At 44.6% G+C, this 13,902-nt stretch overlaps 1 protein-coding gene across 1 annotated transcript; it reads right to left on the minus strand.

Moving 5' to 3' along the window:
• Positions 1-1,510: 1,510 nt before the first annotated feature.
• Trim58 (tripartite motif containing 58) lies at positions 1,511-12,858 on the minus strand. Its single transcript, XM_051180596.1, has 6 exons — positions 12,161-12,858; positions 10,268-10,363; positions 7,276-7,506; positions 6,428-6,450; positions 6,231-6,331; positions 1,511-2,676 (listed from the first exon to the last, which is right to left on the minus strand). The coding sequence occupies exons 1-6, from the start codon at positions 12,578-12,580 to the stop codon at positions 2,087-2,089; spliced, it is 1,461 nt and encodes a 486-aa protein (XP_051036553.1). The 5' UTR covers positions 12,581-12,858; the 3' UTR covers positions 1,511-2,086.
• Positions 12,859-13,902: the final 1,044 nt, after the last annotated feature.

The raw sequence follows: 13,902 nt of genomic DNA on the forward strand, positions 1-13,902 counted from the left end.
GGAAATTTCTCACTGTGAGTGATGGCGCTTAAATGGGAAGTCAGCTTTCAAGCCAGTTACCTAGTCATTAGATCTCTAAAGAAAAAACTTAAACTTCTGAGAAATTCCTACCTGTTTAGGTTTTGAGGACTGAATTCAGGATGTTGAACAAGATAGTCAAGTGCTTTACAACTAAGCTATATTCTCTAACTTTTTATTTTATTTATTTATTTTTTTTTGAGGTAGGATTTTTGCTAGAGAGCCCACACTAGCCTCAAAGTCCTGCCTCTCCTCCCTGATGGTAGGATGACAGGCATGCACCACCATTAATGCCAGAGCACAGGCTTCCATTTAAAAAAATTAACCACCACTAATGCCAGAGCACAGGCTTCCATTAAAAAAAAAATTTTTTTTTGGAAATTGGCGTCCTACTGACCCCGCCCCCTGAGGATGGGTGGCACACGCATGGCCATGTCATTGCTATGGCATGTCATTGCTACATTATGGGGCTGTGTTGGGACTCAGTTACACCCACAAGTTTCCTTTTTTTTTTTTAAAGCAAGGGTCCCACACATCCTACCCTCTCTCTCTCCAGCTACCCCTCTTTCTCTTCACTCCACCAATAAACTCCACGTGGGCTCATTGAGTCTCGTGTTGTGTTTCATTGGTTATGGGTGCAGCAAAGGAACAACACTAGGGTCTGGAGAGATTTCTCAGCAGTTAAGAGCACTTGCTACTCTTACAGAGTTCCAGGGTTGGTTCCCAGAAGCCACATGGTGGCTTACCGCTGCTCATAACTCCAGTTCAAGGAGATCTGAATCCCTCTCTTGACCTCCTCGGGCACTGCACACACATGGTACACAAGCATACATGGGAGCAAAACACCCATACACATAAAATAAGTACATCTTTAAAAGGCATTTAAAATAAACAATGAATCCAAAGACAAAAGGGGAGGTCTAGGAATCAGTGATACTGAGTTTAGAGTAATGAACTTCAAAATAGTTGACAACAGGTTCCAAAATGAAGGGGACAGGGACTGGAAAGATGGCTCAGTGGTTAAAATGTCTTGCTGCTCCAGAGGAGTGGAGTTCTGTCCCTGGCACCCATGCTGAGGCAGTGCACAACTGCCTGTAATTCCAGCTGCAATGATCTGACGCCCTCTTCTGGCCTCTGCTGGCACGTGCACTGATGTAGCATTCACATGCACAGACTTGCACACATATACACATAAAAATGAAATCTTGTTGAAAGACAGAAAAGACGGAGCAGTGGTGGTGCCTTTAATCCCAGCAGTCGGGAGGCAGAGGCAGGCAGATCTCTGTGAGTTTGAGGCCAGCCTGGTCTACAAAGCTAGTTCCAGGACAGCCAGGGTTGTTACAGAGAGAAACCCTGTCTCAAAAGAACAAAAATAAATAAATAAATAAATAAATAAATAACACCAGAAAATAAGATAGAAAGTAATCGACTATGGTACTGGGAAATATAAACCTATAAAGGAATGATTCTGAATATAGTAACCTAGAAGGAACTGTAAGACTAAGCAGGATGAGACAAAGCAAAAGAGGGAGAATGAAATCAATAAAGGAAAATAAAAAAGTTTCAGAATTATGGGTTTCACTAGAATAATATCCAGTTATTTTTGAAGCAATCTCATTTCTCAGCCAAGCATTGTGGTGCACACCTGCACCCAGGACACTGAGGCAAGAGTTTGGGGACAGCTTTGGCTATACAGGAAGACTGTATCTCAAAAATAAAGCAAATAGAAACGAGTAGAATTGATATTCTTAAATCCCATTATGAGGACTGTTGAGAATGAACGGGCAATCTCATTTAATTCTAGCTTATTACTGTGAACATGCACCAAGGAAAAATGTGACCTCTATCAACAGGGTTTGATGAGGCTGCTGCCCTGTCGAAGTCACTCACTCCATATAGTGCCTCAGTATGCGAACCACCCTGGATCCACTCCGTAGTCCCCACGGGAGAGAGAATTTCTGCAGAACAGGCCCGCAGAGCTGGAGTTGCTGTGGTTCGCTGAAGCAAGGCATAGCCGTGCTCCCCGTCCATCCAGGACCCCTGTGAAGCACAGCACTTCTGGATGGTTTTAATGTTCCTCACTTCTAACAGCAGCCGCGAGATCAAGGAGACCCCTAGGAATCCAGTTTCCAGGTCCTGCTTCTGTCATGGGTGGTAAGATAAGAGGAGTCGTGTCACAGACAAAAAAGTAGGGCTTGAGAATACCAGAGAAGAGATGACTGAACGTGTAGATGTAAGACCCATTCGTGATGTTGTAGAAGGAGAGTTCTCCTGCTTCGTAGTCCAGATAGATCCCAATGCGCCGAGGTCGCTCGTCTTGAAGCACAGGCACCGAGGGAGAAGCCAGGACCATGTACTCGCTTCCCCTCAGCAGCCACATGGCCCAGACACCGTTCTCTGGAGATGGTGTAGTTTCCCCCTTTCTCGGCACTGAGTCTTGGCAAACTCCTAGCCCCCACTCTGCTCTTTCCCCCACGATGACTTCCCAGTAGTGTCTCCCAGAGGAGAAGCCCTGCAGGCCCAGGATGCAGGGCCAGGTATCAAAGCGCTCAGGGTTGCTTGGAACATCCCTCCAGACCTCCGCATCCTGCACACTGCGCAGGTCGGCCGTCAGGAGCAGACTGGGGTGGGCAGTGGCGGGATCCAGCTTCACATCCACTGTGGAGTTTTGCCAAGCATGAGAATGAGGAGAAAGGCTTAGCAAAACCTTACCCCTCCTTCCCTCTCGCCCTCCCTCTCTTCCCTTTCCCTCCCTCTCCCTTCTTACTTCTCTCCCTCCTCTTTCCCTCCCTCTCCCCACTCACTCTACTATGCTGCCGATGGACCCTAGAGCCTTGCATGGTATCACTGAGCTTCAGTTCCAGCTGGTAAAAACTCGGACACCACTAAGAACCCTCAAACACTTTCTCATTTCTCTCATTCAGAAAAGCCGGGCCTCGTACAAGCCGTGATTTGGGCCTCACACTACTCTGCTGTACACGATGGGATTTCTATTGCCAATGACACAGTTAAACCCATTGCTTTGTGTGCAAAGGAAAGATATGTGTGGCCTCCAGACCGCTAATCTCACAGAGGTTCCTGGAAGGAGCAGTCCAGAGTAGGGATGGGGAGGACAGAAGCTGAACCTCCTCTCCTTGCTTCCTATTCATTTCTTTCTGTCTGCCTGTTCCTCTGCATCCTCTGTAACTCCTTCACAATAAGTAGCCAAGTGGTGTTCCCCTGCATTCTGTAATCAGGCCTCACAATGAATTGGATTAATTGGCCCTGAGGAAGGAAGTCCTAAGAAACTACCGACAACTGATCAATCAGAAATACAGGCCAGGTCCAATCAACCGCTCTGCCATTCTACCAGCCATTTTAGGATGAGTTAACACATGTACTCCACAAACAGTGCTATAAATAGAAAGGGAAATGATGCTACCAAATGCATTTGATGGAGCCAGTATCACCCTAATACCAAACCCAGAGAAGGACACAACAGAAAACTACAGACTTCCTTAATGAAAATGGAAGCAGAAAATTTCAGTAAAATACTTCCAAATCAAATTTAAGAAAACATTAACAATGCCATATTCCATTGTCATGTTGGTTTCATTCTAGCTATGAAAAGATGGTTCCATACCCATAAATAACCCAGCTGTGCTGGCTGATCTTATGTCAACTAGACACAAGCTAGAGTTATTTGAAAGGAGGGAACTTCAGTTGAGAAAATGCCTCCAAATGATCTAGTTGTAAGGCATTTTTTTAAATTAGTGGTTGTCAAGGGAAGGTTAAGCCCATCCCCCAGATGGTAGTTCTGGGTTCTATAAGAAAGCAGGCTGAGCAAGCCAGTAAGCAGCACCCTCCATGGCCTCTGCATCAGCTGCTGCCTCCAGGTTCCTGTCCTGCTTGAGTTTCTGTCCTGACTTCCTTTGATGGTGAACTATGATGTGGATGCATACACTGAATAAACCCTTTCCTCCCCAATATGCTTTTGGTCATGAAATTTGATCACAGCAACAATAGCCCCAACTAAGACACCAGCACTTAAATAGACCTAAGGAAAGAAATCACATGGTCATCTCAACAGATAGAGGAAAGACTTTCATGATGCTGAATATCCCTTCATGATACCTCGACATAACAAAGGTTATAGAAGATGAGATGAGAAAAGAATACACACAGTCCTCACTATGTAGTGTTTGAAGTCTTAGCCAGAGCAATACAGCAAGATAAAGAAATAAGAGAACGAATTTGAAGAAATTAAGTTAGCCCTATTTCCAGGTGGTACAATCATGTATCTAAAAGACCCTCAAGACTTCACCAGAAAAATCTTAGACATGTTAAACACCTTCAGCAAAACAGTGGGATACAAAAACCCACATCCAATGTCAGTATCTTTTCTATCTGCAAACAATGACCTTAATGAGAAAGAAAGAAAAACATCATGCAAGATAGTTTCAAAAAATCCAAAATAAAACAAATAATAATAATAAGAGTCCTCCAAAAATTTCAGGAATGAACCTATCCAAGGAGGGGAAGGGCTTCTACAAAGAAAACTTTAAAGCACGGAGGTTGCTTTAAAGAAGTTGAAAGATACTACCAGTAGATGGAAAGACTTCCCTGCCCATTAATTATGATTAATAATAATTATTATTAATATTATGAAAATGATTATGTCACTTAAAATAGTCTGCAGATTATTATGATGCCAATCTTAGAACTAGGAAGAGCAATCCTAGAATTCATATAAAAGTGCATGGGACACAGAGAACTCAAGCAGTCCTAAGCAAAAAGAGCAATGCCAGAAGCATCATGACACCTGATCTCATAGTGACAAGATCAGTGTAGGGCTGATAGAGAGTAACACAGCGCAGCTTTGTAGAACAGTGGAATAGAAGAGAGGGCCCAGATGTAAACTCACACAACTACCACCAAATAGATCTCAACAAAAATGCCAGAATCGTGCACTGGAAAAAAGGAGTCTCTTTAGCAGCAGTTCTGGGAAACTGCAGAAGAGTGAAGCTAACCCTTTATCATCCAGCTGACACAAAAATCAACTCAAAATAAGTCAAAGACCTATCTAGAGCTCTAAAATTGGTAATGGGAAGTATCTGTCATCTATCCAGCTGTAGGACATGAAAGCGAAAAAGAGGGTGGGGATATTTCGGTAAGGGATAGGGACAGACAGGAGGCAAGGAGGTCCTAGAGGGTCATGGGGCCAAATAAAGCAAAGTATAATAATACACACATATAAAAATGTCATAAAAACCCATTGCTGGGGATAAAATGATGGGTCAGTGGCTAAAAGTACAGGGAATCTGGGGTTTTGTTCTCAGCATCCACATTGTGTCCCATAACCATCTACAACTCCAGTTGCAAAAGATCAAACCCTAGTTTGGTCTCTAAGGGAACTGTATGCACATGGTGCAGGCAGAGCAACTCATGCAGAAAATAAAGAAATCACTTTTAAAATAAAGAAACCCATTACTTTGTATGCTTACCAAAACAACACAAAACAAAAACCTACAGGCCACAATATACTTGTTGGCGATGGGTGTCAGTCCTCTGGGGTGGACTGTCAGCCTGATTCTGTATCTGGGAAAAGGAACTGGGTTAGAATCCTAGTTGGGGAACCCACTGGGGCATCAGTCAGCCATCAGAGGGAAGAAGCTACCACATTTCAGTGGTCAAAGGTGCTGGAATTATTGAGAGAATGGGGGAAGAAGAAAAAAAAAAAGATAATTTTTGCTTTATTTGGCCTTATCCCTGATGACAAGCAGAGGTTAAGCTTTGGGTCCCACAGTCCACTCATGATAGCATGCTCTCAAATAAGTCTTGGCTGACATTTGCCTCTAGTACTGTGGGCTCTGATTGTTACCACTGTGTGACAGTATTGGCTGCACTGAGAGCCTGGCACAGGCATTAAGGGTCTGTGTACAAATGCAGCCATGCTTTGGATAAGAAAAGGACAGAACTTAGGAGCCAGAGAGGAAAAGATGTATCTAACAGCTGAGTCTGTGCATGCACACACGCAGGCATGCACACATGCACACAGGCACGCACCCTAGTCTTTGTTTATCTTTTCAACACATTGTGAGACTTTTACAGACAGCGTGGAGAGAGATTGGGAGTTTTTCTTTTCTGAGTTCTGACCCAAACTAATTCCTGTTCACCTCTCCCTGTCTCTCACTTTTTGTAACAGGTGGACCTGAGGGGACCTGGATGCCTACCCTGGAATTTCTTCAGCATCTCCCTCATCCCAGGGATGCGGCACACTGTCTTCAGCTCCAAGGGAACAGCCTCTGGTTCCAGCCTTGTGATAGTGTTGCTTCTGGAAGTATGCACAGCCCACAGGTGTCAGTGTGGTCACCAGGGGCCCACCTCCCCTGCACCAGCCACCCCACACTGATTCAGAAATGAAACATACCTGGTCAAGACTCCTCTAGCTCCCTGGAAAGGAAAAGGAAAGACACACAGGGATAAGTCAGGCCTCTGACTTCTTTCTGAAGTCAGGTGGAGGCACAGTAAAGATATCAGTAGAAATATTTGAAAGTTGCTAGTGCCTAAGATGAAACTTTGGGGAACAACGAACCCCTGCTCTTTACAGGAATAAAAGGCTTTAAACAGCCAAGAGGCTGGACAACAAATCACTCCGTCACAATCGAAACAGAATCATGCTGCACACACTTTACATCCATTCCCCCAATATTTATCAGTTTAGCTATTTTTGCATTGATAATTCTGCCAATTGGATCTTTTTGTAGAGTTATACCCTGTACTTAATGAAAATAGAACTGGGGGGAAGTCATCAAATTATCTGAAGGGTGTATTTGAGGTAAACACACACACACACACACACACACACACACACACACACACACACACACACATGTTACCCTTAATGCCTTTGTAAAGGAATAATACATGTCTGATTCTTTGATCTGTCACACCAAAGCTGACCATTTGATCTACATTGATAAGAAAGGACACCATTAATATCTGATGACACTTTCTCTGTTAGAAGAAATATATTAGTGTGTGTGTGTGTGTGTGTGTGTGTGTGTGTGTGTGTGTGTGAAATCTAAAGACAGTCAACATACAACTTTTTGTAAACACTCAATTGTTTAAGGGTCCCCTCAGATTCTCATGTCTTCTACATCGGTTCTACATTCTTTTACTAAGAGCAAGCGTGCCTAGGTGCTGGCATCCAGATGACAAGATCTCATCTCTGTCGCTTAGCCTCACATCTGCCTACACCCCCAGAGCTTGGCTCACCTCCAGCAGCCCCAGCGCTGGCTGCTGGCTCCGCTCTTCTAGCTCTTCCGCTAGCTCCTTCAGGGCCTTGTTCTGTTGGGCCAGCCTGTTCCTGCTGTCCCGTAGTCTCTGCAGGGTTGCTCGCTCCTCCTCTTCCAACCGCCTCAGCTGCAGCTGTTCCTCCTGGGCCAGAAAGCCCCGGTGTTTCTCAAACTCCAACCTGAAGCGCTGTCTCTGCATCTCCACTTTCTCCTGTAGAGACACAGCAGGCTCAGCCATGGAGGATGCTGTGAAATGCCACTGGGGCCTCCTACTTTCAAGTGTGGGGCAGAGGAGCTGGGGGGGGGGCATGCCTAGAGTCGTCTCTGCTTTTCCCTTAAACTGACTCTTGGCTGTGTTCTAACAGCATGCAGAAGCCGGAACCATTTGTATGGGGGATAAGGGGATGACACAGCAACAGCTGAAGAAAGACTACTGGACCCGGGATCACAATTAGACACAGATTTGAAAGCCAGCATTCCCAGATACAAGCTTCAGCATCATATGAAAAATAGGAGAGAAGTGTGGGGGTGGGAGGTTGGTGATCATCAGCTCATCTGTGAATGGTGTCCAGTCATCACACAATGCTAGTTACTATTTATTCTACCAGCCACCATATCTACTAGAAACAACAGAGAGATTAAAGAAATAAGAACAGATATTCTTTTTAGTGCTCGTGTGTGTGTGTGTGTGTGTGTGTGTGTGTGTGTGTGTGTTCACCAGAGTGCATATGTAAAAGCCAGAGGTTTGCTTTAGGTATCTCCCTCAATTGTTCTCCACCTCCACCTCATTTTGAATGCAGGGCTTCTCCCTGAACCCTGTGCTTACTGTTTAGGCTAGGCTGGTCAGCATTCCCCGGGAATTCTGCCTGTCTCTGCACCTCCAACCCCAGCACCAAGGTTCCGGGCATGCACTGCCACCCCAAAATTTTGATGTGAGTGTTAGGCATCCAAATTTTGATGTGAGTGTTAGGCATCCAAATGCAAGTCCTTGTGGTTTCATGATGAGCACTTTAGCCCCTGAGCCCTGGCTCTCAATGTCCTTTACTACATGCTGATGGTGGTTAACATTTTCTGTACAGCTAAGAAAGAGCTAAGTGTCCCTCAGGCACTGGCTTGCATGTTAGATTCAGATTGTTATCCTGGTTTCCACCTTTAATGTCTACAACTCCTAAAGAGATCCAAGGAATATTTTGTTATGTGTTACTGTATCTCAGTTTGATTCTTGTAAAATTAGTGTTTAGGAAACCAGCTGCAAACTAAGAGTAAGAGGAAAAATTTTCCCCACATTGCTCTGCTTCTAATGTTTACAATTTCTTGGTTTCACTGAAGGATGGGGATTTTTTTTTTCTTTTTTGAACCAGCTGTGTTAACAGTTGCCTCTCTTAAGACAACACCTCCCTCCAATTTTCATCCCCTCTCTTTTCACCATTTTCTAAGTCGCCACATTCATATGGTCATGGCCACTTCCTAAAATCAAATAAATCCAAATTTCATGCCCTGATTTCCAAAAATCGAGGCTCCTGTTAAATACATATAACACTCCCTGATGTGGGAGGGTGCTACTGTTGAGCCAGACCAAGAGCATGGCTGTGGGATTACAGTGAGTCAAACCAGGCGCACGAGAGGAAATCATAAGGAGAGACTTTTGAAATCCTTCCTCCTTCATCCCATCCTTCTGCATGTGGGAGTTAAAAGTGCCAAGACAGGAAGAAGGACCCTCTAGAACTTACGATTGTATTTACCCAACTTTCCCTATTGCCTATGGACATGTTACTGACTATAAGCCATGCAGGAACACTTACTTGTCTTAACAGGAATTTTAGCATCACATCTGTGTTAGCATAGCCATTAAAGGGTCTAGATGTGAGGACCTAGTCTTGGATGTGGGACTCTAATTGCCTAGGCCCATGGGCAGGCCAAGATCAAAAGCAAATGACTTGGTTTATAAGCCTGGATATTATTGAGAATCAGTGTTTAACTTCGCTCATTTTGGACACTGTGATTAGAATGGAATGAGGCTTACCCAGAAAAAAATGTAGAAAAACAAAAACAACAAGAAAAGGTTCTTATGAAGGAAATAATCTGTCTATGAAGGGCTATACTTTCAACAAAAACAAGAGAGAAAGATCCAAAAAAATACACAAAAAAGACTAGAGGAGGTTATTTGTAGAAGCAGAAAATTAAGAATATATCTTGGATATCACACAACACATTGCATACATAATATGCCCATGATTTCTAAGTTCCACTGTCTGATACCACTGAGAGTCTGATCAGACAGCCCTGTGTCACAGGTGTGGGGAGAATCTTGTACACTGTAGTAGGTGTGTCCAGCTCACAGCCCATGAGCTGGCTATGTGCATGCTGGGACAGCTGTGAGTGCAGCCCAACACATTTGTAGATAACACTGCTACTACTGCCTCACTGTCAGAACAGCCCTGCCACAGTATTCAGCAGCATCCCTGACTCTGCCCAGTAGGTGGCAGCAGCATGTTCCAATTTGTCCACATCTGGAGATATCCCAAGCGCAGAAGCACTGGACCCACAGGTATGCAAATGAGACGCATAAAAAAAGGGTGGGGCAGGGTGGAGTGCAAAAGAGAAATTGGTAGATTTGCAGCTGCAGATGGCTGATCGTCCTTCTGGGATGGCTGCTGTACTCTGTTACACATGTTGTGTAACGTTCATTGTCATTCATCTCACAGATCTGTTTGTGAACCATGGATTGAGGTGACTGGCTTATAGCAGTGAGTTTGATAGTAAGATTCAGAGAGCAAAGCTACTTACTTACAAGTCAGGTCATATCGACAGGATTTAAAGGGAACAGGTTGACCTAGGAGGGCACTGTGGTACTTTCTGGAGGAGACAGCCACTCAGGAGTTGGATCATGAGTGTGAGAGAGTTAAAGGTGATGGGAAAATGTCTCACACCCTTGGCCTGAAAGCTCCCTGAAGCCACAGTTCTGTCCTCACCTTCCAAATGACAGTCTTCTTCCCCACATTGGTCTCCTGCATCAGAGCCTCTTCCATTTCCTTCCTCACAAGTTCCAAAGCTGCTCGGAGCATCCTCTGTTTGGGAAGACACACAAGACCACTGCAGATGAACTCCCAGGCCTTTAGTTTACTTAGGTATAAAGTAAACAGAGCAGCCAGGGAGTCCCTAAATAGGTGCTCACTAAACTCAGCAGATACTGTGTCTGGTGCCAGACACCAAGACGTGCCTAAAAAATTCTCGTTCAATAGTGAAACAAAATGTTAAAACATGAGGTGAAAAATAAAGTAACAATAGAACACATATAAGGTGTTGTAGTATACTTAATGGTTAGAAATACAATTATGATGATCGTTGTATCTTATATAATGCCAATTTTGAAAAGAAGGTGTTTACAGTAAATTTATAAAATCTATGATGCAGTAGAGGAATTGCCATCTACTACTGATAGAATGAAGTATAATGAAATTTCTTATTTATAACTTAAGAGCTTACATATTTTTTGTACGTGTGTGTGTGTGTGTGTGTGTGTGTGTGTGTGCCAGAGACACATATGAAGCTCAGAGACAACTTGTAGGAGTCAGTTATCCTTCCATCATCCACATGGGATCAAACTCAGACTGACATGTTGCCAGAAAGCGTCCCTACCCAAGGAGTGCAGGGGATGCAACAAAAACTACATTTCCTTTCAGCAATAGGACCCAGCAGGAGGCACATGTGTATACTTGAGTACAGAGAACACATACACAAATAAGCTTTGGGGAGGAAAATATGTGAACCCTACCATAGAAGTTACTCAAAAAATCCCACTGGAAAGGAGGTCACTGTAGAGTTCCATAGAATGTGCATATGAAACAGCCTCGGAACTCGTGGTAGTGCCTGTCAAGACTGACATGGGGTTTGTTTTGCTACGGGAACATTTTGCTCTGTCAGCCCCAAGAAACCATGAGCCACACCAAGGAGGTGACAAACATCGTGGCAGGCCGGGGGACAACAGTGACAGGGCGGATTCTGCTGGATCAGTGTTTGGTTAGGATAAGAGCTGCGCACACTTAGCAGGGGCCTTGGGCAGTTATAGCTGATTGGACGAGAGGCCTAGATGGTGTTTATTTGACATTTGATTGAAAAAGAAAAAAGAAAAAACCCTACAGAATATTAATATAAAACAGTATCAGAAATGTCTTGCTAGCCAAACTGTGTGACGTTTTCAGAATTTACACTGGTAGGATCATAAATTTTAAATCTGATTATAAAAACACCCCATGCCTGAATTCTTACAAAACCAAGAGGAAGCAAGCAGTAAAATCAAGAGAGAGATTTCCAATGAGTTGAGGGAAAATACCCCGTTTTAATTTTAGAGAGACTAGACCAGCAAACATGTTAAGAACGCCAGTGCTCCTTTCATCAGGGTGCCAGAGGAAGGAAGGCCACACTGGCATCCCTGCTAAGGGCTGTTCAGGAAGTTGGAAACTTAAATGTACTTAAAGCGTATCCGGCAAGTTTGGAGGAAGATAAGTGGGCAGCCTTCTGCGGTTACGGGGATAATACTCACGGAGACTGGATGCTCTAGGGAGCCCCTCTTGGTAGAGCTTGGCAGCTGTGCTCTCAGCAGGGGGCGAGCCACAGGCAGCACGAGGCCCATAGTGATCAGAGACTGGATTTAGCAGAAGCCCAGCCCTGGGGTTCCTAGAGGCAAAAACCTCAAGCAGCTTCGGTGAGTGTGAGCTAGTAAGGAAGGGGAGACCAGGGAAGGAAAGCACCTGGGAGTTACTTAGAAGACTAGGTCGCACGTTTTGGATCTGTTTGGAGAATTTGCCCCTTCAGTTCCCAGATTAGCCTGCCCCAGTGTCTTCCTATTTTCCACAGAGTCTCACCTGGTAGCGGCTGGCAGCCTCCTGTAGCGGTTCAGTGCGGTGGCTCTGGTGCTCAGGGCTAGTGTCACAAATCCAGCACAGCATCGCCTGGTCCTCCTCGCAGAAGCGGCTCAGGTCCTCACCATGCCTCGCACACTGACGCGTCCCCGGGTGTCCAATACCCAACCCCAGTTGCCGCACGCTGTCCACCAGACTGGCCAGCTGCCGATTGGGCCTGAAGCTGGCGGGCCTGAAGGGACCCCTGCACTGGGGACAGGCGTAGACGCCGCCCTGCGCGCTGTCCGACTTCTCGCAAAACTCGGAGATGCAACGCAGGCAGAAGCTGTGACCGCAATCCACACTTATGGGTTCCTGCAGGAAGTCCAGGCACACGGAGCACCGAGCCTCCTCCCGCAGCCGCTCCCCGGGTGCCGCGGCCATAGCCCTGGCCCGTGGCAGCAGCTCCTAGCAGCAACTACTGCCCTAGCGGTATGCACAGAAAAAGAGGAAACCCATAAGGAGGGGAGCAGGCCCTGGGGGTGTTATCTCCTGGGCTGGCCAGGATCCAGCAGCCAAAAAAGAACCTCTACTGGTGACAGCAACAAGTCCAGGGACTGTCTCCCCTTCAGAACCCCAGCAGCTCCTTTTCTATTTTTTCTATTCCTTCTTCCAACAGCTTTGTTTGAGCTCTTTAACATAGCACAGCATTCACACCATCCTAACTCACATTAAACAGAGTAGATTGAAATTTGCACTGTTTTGTAGTGTGCATGGAATCCAGGTCTTCACACGAGCCAGGCAAATTCTACCACTGAGGAACATCCCCAGTCCTCTTTTTACCTTTTATTTTGAAATGGGGTTCTATCAGATTTGCCTAGACTGGCCTTGAATCTATGCTGTAGTCCAGGCTGGCTTTGAACTCACTCTGCCACCCAGGCTGATTTTGAATGCTCTGTCTTCCTGTTTTGTTTACTCTTTTGGGGGCCCCCATCCAGCTCTCACATAAATCACACAGAATCTTATTATTACTTATAAATGTCTGGCCTTAGCTTGGCTTATTTCTAGCCAGCTTTTCTTAAATTATCCCAACTATCTTTTGCCTCTGTGCCCAAACCAAATATTTCCCTATTTCTGTATATATTTTCTTTCCTTCTTATTCACTATCTGACTGAGTAGCTGTGTGGCTGGCCCCTTCTCTCTTTCTACCAATCCTTGTTTTTCTCCTTCTGTTTATTCTCTCTATCTGTCAGCCTTGCCTATCCTTTCTCCTGCCTTGCTATTGGCCATTTAGCTCTTTATTAGACCAATCAGGTGTTTTAGTAACCAAGGTTTTAGTCAAGTAACACAGCTTCACAGTTAAACAAATGCAACACATCTTTGCATTACTAAAACAAATGTTCCACAGCATAAAAAAATTTAATACATCTTTAATTAACATTCTACAACATTTCCCCCCTTTTGTCCAAGTGAAATTGAAAGGTTTTAACTTTAACATAGTAAAGCTACATACAACAAAAACAGTTTTCAAGTAAGAATTACACTTACAATATTCAGTCCATTTGTATTTAGCACCTTTAGAGAAAACACTACATTATCTTATCTTAGTGAGTCCAAGTTTTCTGACTTACTTTTTATCATAACTAAGAAAAACTGAAACCCTAATTATTTGGTCTTTAACTCAACTCCATCAAAGACCCTAGAAGGAATTAATATTACCTAACAACAGAGACATTTGGCTGCCTGGACAGTCACCCAAAGTTCCT

The sequence above is a fragment of the Phodopus roborovskii genome, unplaced genomic scaffold (assembly GCF_943737965.1).
Source record: "Phodopus roborovskii unplaced genomic scaffold, PHOROB, whole genome shotgun sequence".
Taxonomy (NCBI): Eukaryota; Metazoa; Chordata; class Mammalia; order Rodentia; family Cricetidae; genus Phodopus; species Phodopus roborovskii.

Excerpts from the sequence above, each read along its gene's own strand:
- Trim58 (XM_051180596.1), bottom strand. The coding sequence starts at position 12,580 with ATGGCCGCGGCACCCGGGGAGCGGCTGCGGGAGGAGGCTCGGTGCTCC. Across the intron at positions 7,507-10,267 it reads AGAAGACTGTCATTTGGAAG|GAGAAAGTGGAGATGCAGAG; the intron begins GTGAGGACAGAA and ends GTGTCTCTACAG. Across the intron at positions 6,332-6,427 it reads GCTAGAGGAGTCTTGACCAG|AAGCAACACTATCACAAGGC; the intron begins GTATGTTTCATT and ends GCATACTTCCAG.